Here is a 20,253-nt window from a genome sequence, read left to right on the forward strand (position 1 = left end):
TTATATAAATATCGACCATTGCAGTTACTATTAATATCTTCCTCATACTCGGCAGCCAATGAGATCTCGCTGACCTTGGCGAGGAGGAGGTCCATCCCCCCTGCACTTCCTCGAGCTGTGGCCGGGGCCCCAGATGGACAGCTGTTTAGTTCCTGCCCTAGAGGCCTTCCCAGACCCAGGCCTCCACCACAGCCACCTCCCCCGCCTTTTGCATCAGAGACCAGTGACCCCAGAGCCATGAGCTGCTGCAGCTGTTGCCTGCGAGGCCAAGAATGTGGGTTCCCCTCCCAGCTCGGGCTCAGCTCAGCTCAGCTCTGCAGCCTCAGCTCTGGGCCTCACGGTGCAGGGTCTGAAAGGGGCCTTAGCAGAAGATCATCAAATGCTGGAGACAACTGGGGAGCCAGCGGTCCACGTGGGCACCATCCCACCCCAGCGCCTGAAATTAAAGTAGAAAGTGAGGAACACTGACCACCCCCCCAGCTCACCTGAGCTACCACATCCTTCCCACAGTGCAACTGTGCACAAGACATGGAAGGATGTGGCTGGGTATCTGCTGAAAACAGCTGTAAATGCCGCTTTGAGATTTCAACATTCTGGCCGCTGCTCTGCAGCGTCTATGCTTTGCCCAGACACCGACGAGCACCTCATTCCAAGTGAATGTAATTCTCAGTCTTCTGGGTTTTCCCAGTAAAATTTAAAAAAAAAACCACTTTGTAACTTGTGCAAAGCTCTTCATCCTCACCCAACAATTTCTCCCAGAGGGTTTGCAAAAAAGCAGAGTTTGCCAGCGTGTTGTTTTCTCCAGGCTCTGCTCCTAGAGATAATGATGTTGGCTACCCAAGTGCTGTGCAAAAACGAACACACACACACACACACACACACACACACCAAATCAAAAGGGCATTACTGTCACCATGGAATGGAACAAATTCATAAGCCTAGGCCACTAGCCTCAGGTGCAAGTGCTCATAGCAAGTTCAGAGCAAATCCACAGACTGAGCTGCAGCCCACGGTCCCCTGTCTAACCCCACCTGCTGAGTAGCCACAGGCATCAACACCGGCCCAACCACATGGTTCTGAAAGGGGGATCCAAACAGAAAGGGGAGGCACAGTTTTACTCATAATGTCTTTTTTAAGGTTTTTTTTTAAATTTTTGCTTATTTTGAGAGAGAGAGAGAGAGAGCGAGCAAGAGAGAGTGAGCACATGCAAGCAGGGGAGGGGCAGAGAGAAAGAAAGAATCCCAAACAGGCTCCACACTGTCAGTGCAGAGCCCCACCCATGTGAGGCTCGTTCTCACAAACTGTGAGATCACGACCTGAGCTGAAATCAAGAGTCGGACCCTAACTCACTGAGCCACCCAGGTGCAGTCATATCTTGAGGAACATGACAGACCAAACTGTCCCCACCCCAACCAAAGAAGTAAAAAACCTAAATGAATCTAATACAGAGTTGTAGGAAAGTTAGGTTTTCTTCCTCTGGGAAACACAAGAAAATCTTGCACATTTAAAATTGGTGACTTCCACTCTATGCACCTTACACATCAATTAAAAAAATAGCTGATGGAGAACAAACCCTGCTCCCCCCACTTCAGCACCTTTCCACACTCTTTCCTCCGCGGTTCCCGGGCTCCACTGGCCCCTGGGATCCCCTGCTTCATCCGGAAGCGTTTGCTGTTCATAACTAAGGATGTTTCTTTAACATGTGGTTGACTCTTTCGACGCATGCTACCTCTTCCTGGTCCTGGGAAGAGGAGAAGCAGAAGGCTGGACAAACCCTTGTCTGGCATCTGGATCGGTCCCCACCATGGTCTAGATTATCCATGAGCCTCCGGGCTTGTAAGCCTGTCTCAGGGGCCCCAGTAAGTTCTGTTTGCCTTGAAGGATGCGTAATGCATGCGTTTATTCAGATGTTCACAGTGAGGGAGCCACCATCACAATGCAGATGGGGAGCATTTCCATCACTAACCCTTTTTCAATCTGTCCCCCTCTCTCTGGATCCCCCCAGATTTAGGCAACCCATGCTGATCTGCTTTTTGACACCTGTAATTTGGTCTTTCCTAGAAATTTATGTAAATTGAGTCAGTCGGTCTATAAACCTTTGTGTCTGACTCCTTTCGTGTATTTGTATCCTATCCTTCTGTGTGTATTTGTAACCCACATCTCCCTGATGCTGAGTAGAGCTGCCCTGTCCCACAGAATGATCACCCATCCACCCACGGATAGACATCCAAGTTGTTTCCAGATCTGGGCTGTTACAGATACAGCAGACACTAGGAACACACACATCTTCGTGTGAGTACGTTTGATCAGGGCTGGGACCAGGGTGTGGCAAGGAAAGGGATCAGGTACAAGATTTAAGGAGACACTCACTCTCAGGTCCTGCAAGAGCAGCCCGGGGTGGGGGAAATTTCCCTCCCTGGACATCTATCCATCTGCCCTGGTCTCAGCCTTGCTTTTCATTTCTTTGGGAAGAGGACTTTGGAGTCAACAACCAAGTGTGAGATTTTTCTGGCTCATACAGTCAATTTACATTTTAAATTATAAGAGACTGGGGTGCCGGAGTGGCCTAGTCAGTTGCAAGTCCGACCTCGGCTCAGGTCATGATCTCCTAGCTCGTGAGTTCAAGCCCCACGTCAGTCTCTGTGCTGACAGCTCGGAACCTGGAGATGCTTCGGATTCTGTGTCTCCCTCTCTCTCTCTCCGCCCCTCCCCTGATTGTGCACTCTCTCTCTCAAAAAAATACAAAAATAAATAAAAATCATAATAATGATAAATAAATAAAATTGTAAGAGACTGCCAGGCCAGTTTCCAAAGTGGACCCACCGCTTCCAGGACCTCCCGCGAGGCCTGGGTGCAGGCGGCTGTAGCTGCTTTCTCATACCTGCGTGCTGGCCCTCGTGCCCTGTGCACTGCTATCTCCTTGCGACCCCAATTCGCATTTCCCTCATGACCAATGATGGTCAGCACCTTTGCACATTTCATGGGCTTCTTCGCCTTCTGTCTGTCCCCTAGTGAAGTGTCTGCTCAAATCATCTGCTCGTGTTCTAGAGGCTGTTCACCCCATTGCATCTTATTCTAAGACTTCTATGCAGGTTCTCCAGATGAGGCATGCATCAGACGTGTGGTTCGCAAATATTTTCTCTTACTGTGATGTCCTTCCCTATCGTGACCCGAGATTTGAGTAAGTTTTTTTTAATCAGTTTCCTGGGAGTTTATACCATATACAGTATTTTGTCAAATACTTTTTCAGAGTACTGAGATGATCAGGGGTAACACAGTGAATCACACCGCATGATTTTGCATGTGGAACCAATCCTGCCTTCTCAGCATGAACCCCACTCGGTCAAAAGGCAGGATCCTCTTTATAAATTGCAGGTCCAAGTTTGCTGATCTTTTGATAAGGAAGTTTGTATCTGTGTTCATGAAGAATACTGGCCCATTACTTTATTTTCTTGTATTGCCTTGATTTGGTATTTAAATACCACTAGCCAGCTTATTCTACAACTTAGAAAACGTTTCCTCTTCTATTTTCTGAAGGCACTTTTTGTAGCACTTATTTCTGCCTTTAGCATTGGGCAGACTTCCCCATTGAAGCCACATGAGCCTAGAATTTTCTTTGTGTGAAGATTTTTAGCCATAGCTTTAGCTTCCTTAACAGATATAGGGCTATTCAAGTTCTGTAAGCTTTGGTAATTTGTGTTTTTCAAGGAATTTTTATATCACCATATCATCAAATTTGTTGATAAAGTTGGTTGTGATATTTCCTTACTGATACTTTGAGGTGTGTTGTATCTATAATAATGTTCTCTATCTTCTGATGTTGATAATTTGTGTCCTCTCTCCATTTTTTCCGTATTACTTAGCTAAATGTTGAACAGTTTTGTTATGTCTTTAAGACTCAGTGTTTGATTTGCAGATTTTTTCCTCTATTGTATTTTCTGCTTTCTATTTCCTTGACATCTGCTCCTTTCTGTATTGTTTTCTTTATTCTGCTTAGTTTGGATCTAATTTGCTCTTGTTTTTCTAACTTAGAGGTTCCTGGGTGGTTCAGTGCACTCAACATCTGACTTGAGCTCTGGTCATGATCTCACAGTTGGTGAGTTCGAGTCCTGCATTGGATTCTATGCTGACAGTGTGGAGCCTGAACCTGCTTCGAGTTCTGTGTGTGTCTCTCTCTGTCCCTCCCCTGTTCACACTCTGTCTCTGTCTCTCAAAAATAAACATTAAAAAAAAAATTAAGATAGAATCTTAGGTGATTGAGAACTTTCTCACTTTCTTAAATCAGAATGTAATGCTCTTCTGTTTTAGCTACATCCCAAAATTTTTATATTAAAATTAAATATGTTGTGTTTTTATCATTACTTACTTCAAAAATCCTTCCCAACTTCCTTGGTGGTTTCTTCTTTGACTTTGTAGGTCAAAGTGTGTTGTTTAAAGTTGGTTGTTTGATTTCCAAATATGTGGTGACTTTTAAAAAAATGTGTTAGGGGCATTTGGGTAGCTCAGTCAGTTAAGTGTCCAACTTCAGTTCAGGTCATGATCTCATGGTTCATGAGTTCAAGCCCTGCCTCGGGCTCTGCATTGATAGCACTGAGCCTGAAGCTCACTTTGGATTCTGTGTCTCCCTCTCTCTCTCTCTGCCCTTCCTCTGCACATCCATGCTCTCTCTCTCTCTCAAAATTAAATAAACATTTCAAAAAAGATGTTTTATATTTTTTGACCTTTAACTTAATCTTGCTGTGGTCAAAAACCACCTGTGTGATAATTCAATATTTCAAAAATGATTCCAGTTTGTTTTATGACTGATAATATGGTCTGTCCCAATGAGCATTTTATATGTGCCCTTGGAAGGTTGTGTGCTCTGTAGCCACTGGATGTCATGCTCTATGAATGTCAGTTGGATTAAAGAAGTTGGCTATGTCAATCAGATCACCTACATTCTTTTTGATTTTTTTTTTTTTTTGTCTAATTGTTCTATTCATTGCTGGCACAGATGTATGTGTGAGTGTTCAAGATAGTACTATGAATTTTGCTTTAAACAACCATGTGTTTTTTAAAAATCCAAGACAAGAAAACCAAAATTACGTACAGGCTTTTATATCTATTACGTTGTTACCATTTCCAGTGTCTTTGTTTCTTTCCTGCTGATCTGAGCTGTCCTGAGTCCTTTCTCCTTAGACTGAGGAAGGCTCTGGAATTGCTTTGCAGGTAGGCTGTGACTATTTATCTGAAACTGTCTTTAGCTCTTTGTTTCTGAAGGAGTTCAATAGATGACAAATTCATTAGATACCAATTGACATTTTTCCTCCCTTTGGTACTTCGAACAATCATTCCAATGTCTTTGGTGTGTAGAATTTCTGAACAAAAAGTCCATCATCGTTCCTCCGAAGGCGACATGCCATTCTTCCTATGGCTGCTATTTATTAATTTTGAGAGAGAGAGAGAGTGCAAATGGGGAGAACCAGACAGAGAGGGAGAGGGAGAATCCCAAACAGGCTTCATGCTGTCAGCACAGAGCCCAAAGTGGGGCTTGATCTCAGGAACCATGAGATCATGACCAGAGCAGAAATCAAGAGTCTGATGCTTAACTGACGGAGCTTCCCAGGAGCCCTTAGCCAGATCTTCTCTTTCCTCTGCTTCCCAGGAGTTTGACTGTAATGTGACCAGTGGCCATCGTGTTTGAGGAGTTTGACTGTAATGTGACCAGTGGCCATCGTGTTTGAGCTGCCTGGATTTGAAAATTAATGTTTTCCATGAAATTTTGGACAAGTGTGAGTCATTTTTTTTATTTCCTCAAATATATTTTCTGCCTTATTGCCCCTCTTTTTCTGGTATTCCAATTACTTATATGTTGAATTTACTCATATTATCCCATCATGTTTGAGGTTCTGTTCATTTTTAATCAATGGTCATTCACACTTTTACTCTAGATGAACAATTTCTACTGATTTGTCTTTTAGCTAATGAATTCTCTCTCTCATCATGCCTAATATGCTTATGAGCAAATCAAATAAATATTTTTTAACATTTATTTATTTTTGGGAAAGAGCAAGTGGGAGAGGCAGAGAGAGGGGGGACAGGGGACCCAAGCGGGCTCCACGCTGACAGGCTGACAGCAGTGAGCCTGATGGGGGGCCCGAACTCGCAAACCGGGAGACCATGACCTGAGCCGACCGACTCAACCACCTGAGCCACCCAGGCGCCCCTCAAGTAACTATTTTTAACTTTAGTGATTGTACTTTTTAACTCCAACATGTCCATCTCATTTCTTTTCTTTTCCTTTTTTTTTTTTTACAATTTCTATTGTTCCACTGAGATACTCTATGTGCTCATTTATTTGCTCCCCATCTTCCTCCATTATTTGAATATATTTATTAGACCACATGTAAATGTTTTGCTTGCTAAGTCCAACATCTGAGCCCTTCCGAAAGCAGTTGCTATAGGTTGCCTTTTTTCCCACTGAATATGTATCACACTTTGCTGTTTGTTTGCATGCATAGTATTTTTGGAAAAAAACAAAACTAGTCGTTGTAAATAATATGCCATAGCATTTCTGGATTCTGCCCTGTTCTGGAGATGATCGTGCATCTAGGAAGCAGTCAATCTGCTGAAACTGGAAGAGTTGTCTCCCATCTAGCTTCCCTGTATGTGCTCCCCTGACTTCTCACAGCTGTCATCTCGGCCTGTGGACCCCCTGCCTGCAGAACCGGATCTGAGCAGAGATGGCCTCACCCGCCCATCAGGCTCCTTGCTTCGGGACCATTCTGTTTTTACCAGCAGCTCTGCCAGGGTTGAACTCTGTTCTTTAACAGAGTTACATCGAAGCCCTTCTGGCTTTGGCTTTTTGCCATCAAGCTGCCCACCCACCATTAGTGAATGAATTCAGAAAGACTCGGGTTTCAGTTTGCCTCTGCAGAGAACGACCCTAGGACTCAGGCCCTAATCACCCGACCTTCCATTTTCACATGACATCATGGGAAAGCATCTGCCTGCTCAGGACAGGTTTGTGGATTAAATGGAAGGAGAGAAATCAGCATGGGGTCTGGCACACAGTGGTGCACCTGCTCTTGCTGTGGGGTCGGGGGAGGCGCTGAGGGTCCTGGCAGCCCAGGGGCTGCGGCTGGGGAGCAGGACAAAGGGCCCCAAACGGAAGCACGTTCACATCTCGCGTCTGCAGCCTGGGGAGGGACAGCAGCTCCTCTCAGTCTCCAGAAGAAGATGGCCCATTGTCCCTCCGGTTCCCCCAGATCCCCGAATCCTTAGGATTTTCTTCCTTGTAGATCCTCTCTCCACAAAATGTAGTGATTTCACCATCCCAAATATGATAGGATTTTTCAAGGGATCATATTCAGGGATAAGTGTAGAAAAATCAAAAAATAGAAAATACAAGCAGCTCAGGAACCTGGGACACATGTTCTAATTGCTAATGTTCTAGACACACAAGTGCTGTGAGGAGCAAGGACTGTAAGTAGTTCACACTCTGTTCCTCATCACTCACATCTGTGAATAAATAACAAGGAGGAAAAGAAACCAAAAATATCAGGAACGATTTATGCTCAAAAGTTGTCCACAGTATTCTCTGTTAAAGACCTTCTCTTTTAAAAAAGAATTTAAAATTTTTAAATTAATATTAAAAAGACCTTCCCAATTGTGAAAATAATATATAAAGTACAGAACATAAACATAACCTAATGAATTTGAAAGAGACATCCAACGTAAGCAGCAGGATCAGGACGGGAGGTGGGGAGTCAGGACAGGGCGCTGCTGGGAATCTGCGCCAGGAGCACAGCCAGCACGTCCCTGGCGCAGGAGGTCTCTCCTGGAGACGGGCGTTCTGGAGAAAATCAGAGGCTGTGGCACCGGTGACCTCACTGCCCCACACGGGCCCAGTGGCCCGCCCATCCACCCCTGACCATCCCCAAATCCCTCTGTGGTGGGAGCTCGCTGACTCAGGTGCAGCTGACTGTAGTTCCGGCTGGTCCAGGATGGTTTTGAGCCCAAGGCCCGCGGGCCAGCACTGAAGCCATGGTGCCCAAGGGCTGGGGCGCAGTCCTGAGGCTCAGGGTCATCGTCTATGTTAGCTGCTTCCTGGTCAGAAAGTGTCGAAAGCGGCCAAGTGAGGCAGAGCAAGCCCCACCCAGAGCAAGGCCAGAGGCGTTGGCCTGTGTGGAAAGCAGGCAGTGCAGGGGGGAGGCTGTGGTCAGCAAAGGGCCTCTGTGGATGTCAGAGCCTGCAGAGCTGTGGCCACAGGCCTATTTCCTCTGCCTGAGGGTGTGAGAAAGGAGAGAAGTTGCCCTGGGCAGGGTCTCCTTCCCCCACCAATGTGGCTTTTCAAGGTCAGGAAGGACTTGGCTCTGGAAAGACCAGTGGCCTAAGCGCCTGAGATATGGTCCTGACCCTGCCACATCCCGGCTGCCAGACTGCGGGCTCATCAAGCACCCTAAATGGGCCCCGACTTTCCTCATCTGTAAAATGGACGGTAGTCACAATCCCCGCTGTTTCTCACAGAGACCGTGCCTGTGAACGATGGAAACTTAGACACACTGTGCACAGTGACGTTGGCTCTTACTGCTAATGGCGGGAAGTGACGGAGATCCGTATCTGGAGGCTGAAAATGTCCACGGTGTGGTGCCAGCATGGAGTCCGCGGTGGCTGCCTCTCCAGTGTCCCTGACCTGCAGCTGCTGGGGGCTCTGTCCTGGGCCCTGGGCCCCACCCCCCACTGGCTTTCACAAGCAAACCCTCCTCCCCTGAGAGGGCTCCCCTGGGGTGTAGGGACAGACAGGGGCATGGCCGAATTGCTCCCCATCATGCTGGAGTGTGGACTCCATCCAGGAATTTCTTCCCTCAAGGCTCAGGGACTGAGCCTCCTGAAGGACCGTCCCCGTTACTGGACAGGAGTCAGGGAAGAAAGCAGTGTTGATGCCCTCCTGTCTGAGGTGCGCAAGCTGGTCGAGGGAACCCACAGAAGATGCAGGGACTCTCTGGAGGCCGCACGGTGGACAGGACAGGAGCTGGATGGCGGATTTCTCGGGGATCAAGTTTGGGAGTCCAACCCCTGCTCCTGACCTGCTGAGTGACCTTTTTTCTTTAAAAATTTCTTTAATGTTTTTCATTTATTTTTGAGAGTCAGAGAGAGACAGAGTGAGCAGGGGAGGGTCAGAGAGACAGAGGGAGATACAGAATCTGAAGACAGGCTCCAGGCTCTGAGCTAGCTGTCAGCACAGAGCCCGACATGGGGCTTGAACCCATTAACCGTGAGATCATGACCTGAACTGAAGTCAGATGCTTAACCGACTGAACCACCCAGGGGCCTCGTGACCTTTGATGGTCGTACAAACCCTGAGGCTGGGCCTCAACATCCACAAAGTGGATTTACCAGCCAATAGGCTGACTACCTTCAGTGCATGTTCCCGGCCTTCCTGGGGTCCAGCCTCAGGGTCCAAGGGTCTGAGCACCTGAGGCAGAACCTCAGTGGGTGGAGAAAGGGCACCAGCCGGGGGTAGTTATGGTGATGCTCCCCTGGGTCCACAGGAGACAAGGTTCTCAGGGGTCATGGGGACCTGTTTGGGGAGAATAGGCCTGACCGTCAACAGGCGACCATGAACTTAAGCAGCTGAGCCCTTGGCCAGAGGAGCACATCCCTGCCCCTTGCCTGTGTGTGAGAGCAGGTTCAGGGCTGGCAGAGCCTTGGGGGGACGTGCAGGTGGGGGCTGCCCTGTGGGGGACGCAGGGCCAGGCATGGGTGCCCAGAGGGCCCAGGGTGCCAGGGAAATGCCCATATTTGCATGGGGGGGTTGACTCTTCCCCACAAAGCACTTTGTTCTTCTGCTTAAAGCGTCTTTCGGCACCTGACAGTTGAAGTTCAGAGAAAATCAGAAAGAAATTTGACTTGTTACATGGTATAAAGACAGAGGACAGGCCCAAAGCAGAGGGAGGAGCCGTGTTCTTGGGACAGTGGTTACTGTGACTATGTGCCCAGCCATCGGCTGTCCCTGGGGAGCAGGGCTGCTGGGCTGAGTGTGAACCCAGGGACACAGGTTGGGGTCCCACTGGGTGCTGGCTGGGGAGCTGAGATATCCAGGCCCATGGTGCCCACAGAAGACAGCCTCTCCCACCCAGCGGCTCATCGAGGGGGTGTTCGTACATTCATCTGCCATCATTCCCTGAGTCCCAGCGCGGGGGGAGGAAAGAGGAAGCATCTGAATGGCTTTCTCTAGAGCAGCCAGCTTGTCCTAGACGGTTAGCTCCGCCCCTGGGGTGGGAAGAGCTAAGAGCTGATCTGAGCGAAGCTTTTCTCCCCTCTTGTCTCTGCCTTCTGGATGTTTCCTCCGCAGCCCAGTAGGCCCAGAAGATGCCTGGAGGGAGGCAGCTGTGATGGGAACCCGCCCAGAGGCCCCCCGCCTGTGCCGGGCCCCCTGGCTCCTGGGATTCACCAGCCTCCTCCTCAGTGAGTGAACAGGGTCCCTGGGCGGGAGGCCGCTGTGCGGGGCAGGGAGGGGGGCTCCCGCGGGTCTGATGTCTGTGGGGAAGGACCTGAAACACCAGCTCTGTCGTAGGGCACGTGCGGGGCCTTTGGCTCCGAGCTGGGCCGCCTCGCACAAGGCAAGGAGCAGCCCCTGCAGCCGTGTGGGGAGGATGGGGCGGCCCAGAGGCCCCGTCGGGGCGGGGGGGACCCTGCTGTGGCCCCTGGGGCCAGAGGAGGGCCCGGAACACACTGAATTCTGTCTGACCCAGGAAGGGCGGGCGGCCCCCAGAGTTTGAGGGTGTCTGCGCCCACTTGCTGGAAGGGTGTGGACGGAACATGGGCGCTGACAGGCCCCAGGAGGGGGTGAACGGGGTGACAGGAAGGTGTCCAGAAGGGAACTGAAGGAAAGACTGTCCTAACGAAACCCAGACATTCCCGTTATTACTTCCTCTGAGACTCTCTGATTTTGTGTAACAGATTAAATGAAAACAAAGAGGAACACTGAGGTCTCAGAGCTATGGTTCCCGGGAATCCTGGGAAAGCTTTTATTTCCTATAATGTTTTGCCTGCGAACCCCAACTACCAGGGATCCAAGAAATTCCCTGCAAACAGGGCGTTTCTGATTAGAAAATGAGCATTCAAGGCTTTGATACCCGTCTTACCCAAATAATTTTGTCAACAACAAAATGTAGCCTTTCTCTATCTTTCCATTCTAATTAACTAGAAAAAACATGTGAAATTACATAGAGTTTGCTCCTTAAACATCTAGCTTGGAAGGTTATGTAGGAAATAAAGAAAGATAAAAGGAAGAAAGAAAGAGGAAGGGAGGGAGGGAGGGATAAGGAGGAGAGAAGGGAAGGAAGAAGAAATACGAGAAATGGAAAAGTTTATGTTGAATGTTGAATGTTAAATTTTATGTTCCTTAAATATATCCTGACTCTCTGGATCACGGACACCTGTGCCCCTGGCCATCTGTCCTTCTGTCCTTCCGTCCTTCAGTCCTTCCTCTCTGGGATTAGCATCGTCTGCTGATCTGAGACTCTCACCTCCTTCCTCCCACCTCGAGGTGCGTCCAGCCCTGGAGCCCACATCACCATCCAGCCTGGGGACAGGCCTCCCCTGCAGCCTGAGGGCTGGGCCTCCTCCCTCCCTGCTTCCCTCCCTCCCAGCAGGTGCCCCAGGTCCCTGCCCTGCCAAAGCCCAACAGGCACCTGGGCCCCTTTCCCAGGAGAATAGCTGGGGCTTCAGAGCCCAGAGCTGCTGGGGCCCGCTGAGCAGACAGCAGGTCTGCAGGGAGAGCCCCTGTGCAGGGCGGGGGAGGGCAGGGGAGGGTAGGGGAGAGCAGGGCAGGGCAGGGCTGCAGGCAGCTCCCTGCAGGGGAAGCACTGGGCTGGGGCAGAGGGAAGCCGGCTCCAGGTCCAGCAACCTGCTGAAGAAAAAAGTGGAATCGCCCACACCATGCAGAGCCCACAGTGTGAATTGCTCCCAGCCCAAGTGTGGGATACCTGGGAGCCGGCCCCCTGGTCTCGAGGACCCCGCCCAGCTGCACACGTGTGCCCAGTCACCTGCTGAGGGGGACTTGACAGGGCCATGGAACCCAGCTGCTGTCGGCACAGCCATCACCAGCCGGACTCTGGCTCCCACGGCCGCCTGTGGGGTCACAGCACGGGTGTCTGTCTCCCGGGAGCCCATCCCTGACCCCAGGGGGAGACCCTGAGAGGGCCTCTGGTGGGGGAGCAGGGCTCCATCCTGGGACCTAGGAAGTGGGGTCGGACCCCAGGGGTGCTTGGTCAGGAGAAGCATCGTAGTCGTGAGAGCAGCTCACACGTACGGGAACGCGCTCGCCTTCTGAAGTCCCAGCCACCATTGTCCCAGGGGAGCGCTGTCATTATCTCCACGTCACAGATGGAAGGAGAAGGCAGGGACAAGGGCCACAGCCGAGCTCCCGTCACACGTGGAGAGAACGTGAGCCACACGTGGGACCCTGTGCAGCTGGGAAGTGAGACGCGTCCACGTGTGCAGACGCAGTGTGGACCCCTGCCCGAGTCGTGCAGGGAAAGGCAGGCGCGGCGTGTGCGGCGCGTGTCCGGGCACAGGAGACACAGGAGGTCCTGGAGGGACACGCACGATGGAACAGCCATGTCTGTGGAGGGGAGTGCGCAGCGGGTCCGAGGTCCGGGCCAGACTGCGTGTCGATCCCCATCGCCTCCAGTGTGTGCGTGTACGGTCTGCTCACCATCCACCAAAGTGAGAGCTGCGAGTGTGGCCGAAACACAGCCTCTCGTCCTTTGAGTGGGAATAATCCTCCGCAGGCTGCTGGCCTTGAGGGCCGTCCTGGGGACCCTTCCCTCTCGGACTGTGACGGAGCAGCTGACCCGTAGGGACTGGAATTGTGACATGGGGGACGGGGACGTGCCGTCACAGGCCGGGCGGCATCAGGGGTGCAGCCGCCGGGGAGAAGTGCAGGGCAGCAGGTCCTAGGAACAGGGACGGAAGGGACCACGGACGGAGACGGCTGGTGCTGCTTCTGCTGTGTCGTGTTTACACCCCAGGAGCCCCCTGCACTCACACTCTCGTGTCCCCTGCTTCACACGTGGGGCCTCAGGTAAGACAGTTTGGGAAATCACCAAGGCCACTCAGCCAGTAAAGGGCGGCTCTGGAACTTGAACCTGGGTCTGTGTCATCCCAGAGCTCATGACTCATTGATCTGCCATCCATGACGCCAGGCCTGGGTCCTAGGAGCCCTCACGGGGTCCACAGGTGCTGGGTCCTGACCCTGGGCTCCTGGATTGGATTTTGGGACTGTGGGAACAAGATCCTATAGACCCGAGAGCTGAAACCACATCAAGTTGTGTCTCACAGTCCCGGGAACTTAGAGTTCAAACTCAAGTTTCTGGCCAGTGTCTGATGGGAGGGATGCAGAGCGGTGCCGAAGGGACCCGGGGCATTCGTGTCCTGACTTGCTTAGAGGGACCTGGGGGCCGTGTCCCCTGCCGTCTCCGTGCACCTGGTCTGTGCCGTGTCGGGGGGGGTCCTGCACCCAGGGCACGTGTCTGCCCCAACCTCATCCTGCACTGGGGGTCAGAGGACGGTGACCTCTGGAGGGAAGAGACGGAGGAGGGGCCGGCAGGGGGCTGAGGGCTGAGTCCCTGTCACTCTCCTGGCCGGCCCGGGGCAGGGACAGGGTGACCACCTTCCCACTGATGCAGGTGCTGAGGGCCTGTGGCCTGATGGATAAGGGTTGCTGGGCCGGGATGGGGAGCCCCCTCCCGTAAGGGAAGCCAGAGGGACTGGGGTGAAGCCCTGTCATGCAGCCTCACTGGCCCTGACTCAGGCCTGCCCGGAAGGGGACGGGACCCACCTACGTCAGCACCATCCCTATCACTTCCTGCTGTGTCCCCTGCTGTCCCCAGATCACTGAAACTCACCATGTGGGCTCCCAGCCTGTGCAGGTCATGACCCGGATTGGCTATGCTGGGTCCTGAGTCCCAGGGCCTCTTGGACTGAAATTCTGGTCTGTGTGGAGCTGAGGAAGCTCAAGGTCAACAAGAACGGTGTGGCTCCCCCTCACCCCTGCACTTGGGGAGGGGGAGCAGGTGCTGGGGGTGGACTCAGCCCTCCTTCCTCCCGGGTGTTGGCCAGAGGATGCCCTCCATCCCTGACACATGGGTGTCCCCACAGCTCAGCCCCAACGTGGCAGCAGGCTCGTCCCAGCAGAAAGAGACAGGGTGTGAGGGAGACAGAAGTCACGCTCCTGTGATATCTGCTGTCACTGAGTGACGTCCATCACTGTAGCTGAACTCAGCTCCTCAGAGCAAGTCACAGGGCACGGCCCCCGCTGCAGGGCCAGGGCTCCCACGGCGTGTGGGCGGTGGGGCCTCTGCAGCCACGGAGGAAGCTCCTCCTACACTTGTGCACTTGGCATTGACCTAAAAGGGCTCAGTGTTTTCCATCTGTGATGTCATCACGTCCAGACTCTGAGCGTCAGACAGTGAGGACACTCGGGTGGGCAGTTGAGGACCGTGTTCAAGGGGACGCCCCACCAGGACCAGGACTCAATTCCAGCCTCGCCCCAGGTTCGCGCTCTGTCCCGCCCCCCGGAGTCCAGGGATCCACCGGGTGGAGTTCATTACCACGATGGGGTCTATGGTTTTCTCCTCATTCTTAATGAAACACACTCACACTTTGTGATTCCAATGCCCTAGGCGCCTTCAGCACTGCGGTCAGGAGCTCTGGGGCCCGTGGATCTGGAGTGGAGGATTCCAGAAACCTAGTTTCCCTGAAGGGGACCCAAGGAGGTTCTGTGGTGTTTCATGTGACCAGACGTCCAGAAGTACCTCCTGAAGCCAAGCTGGAGAAGATTTCTTGGGCCGTTAAAAACGAGTCAAACTACATAGTCCTCCTGCACGTCTCTCCTGGGGTGGATGTTCCAGAATGGGTCAACCCCCAGGACAAGTTCAAGGAGAGGCTCCATGTGCTCAACACAACGACCCTGAGGATTGACAAGCTGACCCTCGAGGACAGTGGGTGGTACCGGGCTCGATGCTCCTTCAGCACAGGGATAGAAAATGCCCAGTATTTCCACCTCAGTGTCTACGGTACGTGGTGGCCCCTCCCCCAGGACAGGCTTACCCCCTGCTTTGGTCCCTGGGAGTGTCCGTGGGCCCCTTGCAGGATCCCTTCCAGACCCCAGACTTCAGGCTCTGCTTCTCCCTTGAAATCAGAAGCAGCGTGTTCAGCACGAGTGGAGGCGGGGCTGAGACTCCCAGCAGGGGTGGATCCCTCGGTGCTTCAGGAAAGAAAAGGGAAACGTGGGGAAGTGGGGTTTTGCAAGAACCATAACTGTGCTCAAGGGACACGTGTCCTTAACTGGTGTGGTGGCGGCTGTTGCTGCTGTCAGAGATGGACCCACAGGTGTCTTAGCGCAGCCTTAACCCCATATGCACCTGTGTGTGGGTCAGGGTCAGCCCCGGGGCCACTGCGATGAGGGTCAGGTGTCTGCAGGGCTGTGCTTTTTTCTGGAGGCTCCAGGGGAGGATCCACATCTTTCCTGTTCCACCTTGTAGGGGTGGTTGTGTCCTTGACATTTGGCCCCTTCTTCCACCTGCAAAGCTGGTCCTTGTTGCCTGAGTCCTTCTGGAACTTCACCCGCCCCCTCCTCTCCTATTCCGTCCACGTGTCAGGACCCTGTGATCCCACTGCTACTTTCCGGGGATCCAGACCTTCCCTAGTTTAGGGTCAGCTGGTTTGGGCCTCGGGTCCCCTTGGCCATGGACCCTAAGACACTTGCATGCAGTGCGGGTTAGCACGTGGTCATCCTTGGGCACACTTGTCACCAGGCTCAAACACAACCCACTTGGGGTCCTCCCACCCTCTCCCTCCTCCTTCTCAGCACAATCCCAAGGCCATCCTCACTCCCAGACTCCCCGGTGCAGCTCTGAACCTCCAGGGACGCAGGAGACGTTCACAGGGTGGCCCTTCCTCAGACACACAGTCAGCACCTCCCTCTGTCTCTGTCTCTGACCCCCTGTGGAGGGAGACATCCTGCTCCGGGGAGAGTGGCTCCTGCAGCCTCAGGTCTGTGAGGTTCCCAGAGGGCCTGTTCCCCTGTGTCTTGTTCCCCGTGGGGTCAGCAATTTCAGTGCACGTTCTAAGCATGTTTTGGGTGTCCATTCCTTGGGGACCCACTGTGTCCCCCCCAGCCACCTCTCCTGCTGGGGGCCTGGGACTGATCTCTTGGTGCCCAGGTGGCCTTCTGCACCTCAGGCTTTGTGGTCTCGGCCACCATCGGAGCAGGGGGCGGGGGGGCCAGAACAAGATAGATCCTTCTGTCCCTGACTCTGTGACTTCTGGAGGACACCTCACTGTGTTAGAATTATTGGGTTCTGGTAAGAGGGTCTCGTATTTTCTCCCGGGAGGCTTTTATTCATGCTCAGCCTAGTGAAATCACATGCGGCTTCACTCAGTGGCTCCTTCCTTCTAGTCACTTTCTGTATATTTGGGTCAAGTCTGTCTTATCTGTAAAATGGACTCACCATCCTCCGGGGAGGAACCAGGGCGTCAGTGAGATTCTGCACGAGGAAGCAGGAGTGTGATGCTCTCCACTCACGGGACACCCTGTCCTTTGTCCTTCCTGCCCCAGAGCCTGTGCCCCGTCCCCAGGTCCTGGCCAAGGTTCTGTCCCTCACACGAGACTGGTGCAACGTCACCCTGGAGTGCCACACCCCGGGAGCCACAGGGGCCGTGAACGTGTCCTGGGAGAGCAAGGGCCTCCCCAGGGAGCTGGAGCAGAGAGGGGCCCCAGGACCGGCCCCCAACCCCTGGACCCTGGCTCTGAACCTGCCCCTGAGCCAGCCCAGCCCCAGGGTCACCTGTGTGGTCAGCAACCCGGTGGACCAGAAAAATGCCACCCGGGACCTCGGGGAAGTGTGTGTCCACGGTGAGTGTTCCTGCCTGAGGGGAGGGGACTCCCGGGGCTCAGGTCCCCCTGGTGAGGGTTCTGTGTCCTGTCCCCCATGTTAATGTCATCACCTTCCCCCACTGACGAGCTCCTCCAGCGCGGGGACCCTGCCCTGTTCCTCTCAGCACCCGGCCCCCAGCAGGGCTCAGAACTGGTTGGTGAAAGCACCTGCCATGTCCCCCCTCTCCAGAGGAGACCCGTCCCTTCAGACGCCTCCACGTGCTTGGCAATGGGCGTCTGACATTGTCCCTTGTCTTTTCCTTCTTCATTATCTCTGAGCGAGAAACAGGTCCACACGGACAGGCCGGTGATGCTCACCTGGGAGCAATCCTGGGGGTTCTTGGTGTCGCGCTGCTGATCCTCGGAGCTGGGCTGTACCTGCGGTGCTCACGTGGGAAGAAGAAGAGCTTGGAGACTGGGAGAGGCAGGTGCACGTCTCCTTCCCCTGCCCACACACCTCCCTCCCCTACTGACCCTCAGCTCCCTCCCCTGCATTTTGCTGCTCAGGGAATGTCCCTGCAGGAGGCTGGTGGGTGTGGGCATCACCGTGGGGGTCGTGGTGGGGGGAGGGCAAGGTTCCCAAGGCTCAGATTCAGCTCCATGTGTGTGGGACTCAGGTGCAGGGTCGCAGGAGAAGCACAGGGACCATGGTGGTGGCGTCCTGTATGCAGAGCTCAGCAGACCGATGTCTCAGGACGGCAGGGATAAGGTGAGGCTGGGCCACCCCCGTCCCTGTGAGCCTGGGTGTGAGTTGGTCAAACCCACTCACCTGCACTTTCTGGTCTCATGTTTGTATCCCTTCCAGCCATGCAGTATTAACACGGGGTCCATGCAGTGCTGGGCGCTGTGGGGGAGGTCATGTGAGCAGCACGGCATCTGTGGGGTCCCTCTGGGAACTCTCTGTCCCGCAGCTGTGGCAGGAACCCTCTGTCCACATTCCAGGGATCGGAGGAACCACATCTAGTACAGGAGAGTCCTCTCACCACTGTGTACAGTGTGGTCCGCACGCCAGGCCAGGTCAGGATGGAGTTTTAACTGGAAGAAGCAGGGAATCCAGCCTCTGGCAACACCTCAGATGTGAGTGTGAAGCCTGCACCCTGGTCCCGCCCCTCCCCCCGACTGCTCTGAGCTGGGACGGATTGAGCCGACATCGGTGAATTTCTACAGACACTTGTTTTCAAGTTCACCAGAGGACACACATTATGGTAGATGGAGGGAGACCTGAATATATAGATGGGTCCAAACCTGTGTTCTAGTCCAGCTCAGCCTCAGTTCCTTGGCCTCCCTGCACGGACCTCAGGCTCATCCACATGGATGACATGAAACAGGGAGAAATGTCAGCCTTGTCCTCCAAGACGTCCACCCAGCCTGAGGGGACTTCAGGAGACTCTGTGTCCCAGCGGACCCCCTCCATTGCATAAAAATCATGCCCAAGAACTGGATGGAGAGGAAGGAAAGGGGAGGGGAGGGAGCCTTGAGGTCATGAGTGGACAGTCCTGCCCTTCCTGTTCCTGCTCATCTCTGGGACAAGAAGAGTGGAGCAGATGGCGTCAGTGGTTCCCAGGAGGGTGTTCCTGTTGTGAGTGGTTTAGAGAACGCTGTGGAAAACAGTTAAAGGGCCACAGCAGTGAGAGGGGAGAGAGGTGGGCACACAGGCACCAAAATGGACCCGACAGCTGGGGTCCAGCTCTAGCACGGCTGTCCATTTGCCTGGAGCCAGAGGCCAGGGAGGAAGGCTTGGGGACACTGGAGGGGCCGTGTCCCTGAAAAGGCACCGGACACGTGCCCTCTGATGGGGCCGGCTCTGACCGTCCAGGATACAGGGTGACAGAAGGGGAAGTGAGTGGCTCTGTGATGCAGGGGAGAAAATCCGTGTGGATGAGCCCTGAGGTGTTCCCTCTGCCTCTCAGCTGATCTCATTCCCTCCTCCCGCATCTGGTGTTCTAATTTTATTTTTGAGAGAGAGACAGAGAGTGAGTGGGGGAGGGGCAGAGCAAAGGCAGAGACAGGATCCGAGGCGGGCTCCAGGCTCTAAGCTGTCAGCACAGAACCTGGTGTGGGGCTTGAACTCACAGACTGTGAGATCATGACCTGAACTGAAGTTGGATGCTTAACTGGATGAGCCACCCAGGTACCTCTGGTGTATTGGGTTTTTATTAGGGGATGTCACATACCCCGACTTCTTCCATGTGGGACCTGCTCCTGATAGTTACTGTTCTCTATTGGTCATTCTTTTGTATTTTTTCTTGCCCTTTATTGGATTGAGAGAGTTTCCTTTGATCCAAAGATCTCTAGTATTTCGAATTTATACCAGCTACTATTTTTTTTTTTCTGAGTGGACGTGAAACATAAATTTTGACTTCAACATTTAAAGATAATCAGTATTTCATCTTTTTCTAAACAGAACAGGAGCTTTAACATGTTTTTCCTCTGTATTCTCATCTTCCGTGCTGTTTCTTGTACACGCGAGGATAGCTATAAATATCATCTTACATATCTTCATCATGTATCGATGTAATAATAGAATTGTCATACACATCAGGAATCCTGAAATACCCAGACAGCACTGAGCCTGGGGGGGCGGCGGCCGTGGGCCCCTGGCCGGGGGTCAGACCGCTCGGCGCCGGCAGTGGGCTCCTTCTCCAGGCCTGTGGTTGGGAACCCCCCAGGCTGCATCACGTGGTGACGGTGCCGATATCCTTGTGAGTCCTCCAGTGCTCAACCCCAGCGGGTCCTTTGTCTCCTCCTGCGCCACAGCCCCCACACCCAGAGCGTCACTCACTCGTTATCCACCAGGGCAGCCTGGTGCCATGTCAGCCAGGAGTGAGGGGCTCCAATGGCCACAGAGAACGGGAAAGACGGGACAGGGACCTGGCTGAGCAGGGGTCTCCGTGGGGCGCTGGGGCCTAGAGGGCTCGGGGGCCAGCCCCCAGCTCGAGGGCCTGAGCCTGAGCCAGCCCCTCTGGCAGCTGCATGGCCAGCACCTCACCTGTGGCGTCAGCAGCGCTGTCGAGGTGGAGGATGCACCTGACCCTGCCGCGCATCTGTCCGAGGAGGGGAGAGAGGGGCCGGGGGAAGGGCCAGCGGAGAGGGGAGGTGCATGTCTGCGTCGGGAGGGGGGGACTCGGTGACTTCCTGGGACGGAGGAGCAGAGTCAGGCGGTCTCTGGGCAGCAGTCCAGAGGCACGTGCATGTCCACACCCTCGTACCGGGCTTCACACCTCCCAGTCCCCAACCTGGACCAGTCCCTGGAGACTGACTGCCTTGACTTCCAGGACCCAGCTGTGGGACTGGCCTGTGGGCGCCCCCTTCCCAGCATCGGGGAG

At 53.5% G+C, this 20,253-nt stretch overlaps 1 protein-coding gene across 1 annotated transcript; it reads left to right on the top strand.

The window, feature by feature from the left end:
• Positions 1–10,246: 10,246 nt before the first annotated feature.
• On the top strand, positions 10,247–18,559 carry LOC120221212. The gene is made up of 7 exons (XM_039218483.1): positions 10,247–10,449; positions 14,673–15,122; positions 16,215–16,355; positions 16,610–16,906; positions 17,217–17,351; positions 17,545–17,636; positions 17,870–18,559. The coding sequence occupies exons 1-7, from the start codon at positions 10,377–10,379 to the stop codon at positions 17,960–17,962; spliced, it is 1,281 nt and encodes a 426-aa protein (XP_039074414.1). The 5' UTR covers positions 10,247–10,376; the 3' UTR covers positions 17,963–18,559.
• The last annotated feature ends 1,694 nt before the right edge of the window (positions 18,560–20,253 follow it).

This window comes from Hyaena hyaena, unplaced genomic scaffold, assembly GCF_003009895.1.
Source record: "Hyaena hyaena isolate Hyena2069 unplaced genomic scaffold, ASM300989v1 scaffold_766, whole genome shotgun sequence".
Taxonomy (NCBI): domain Eukaryota; kingdom Metazoa; phylum Chordata; class Mammalia; order Carnivora; family Hyaenidae; genus Hyaena; species Hyaena hyaena.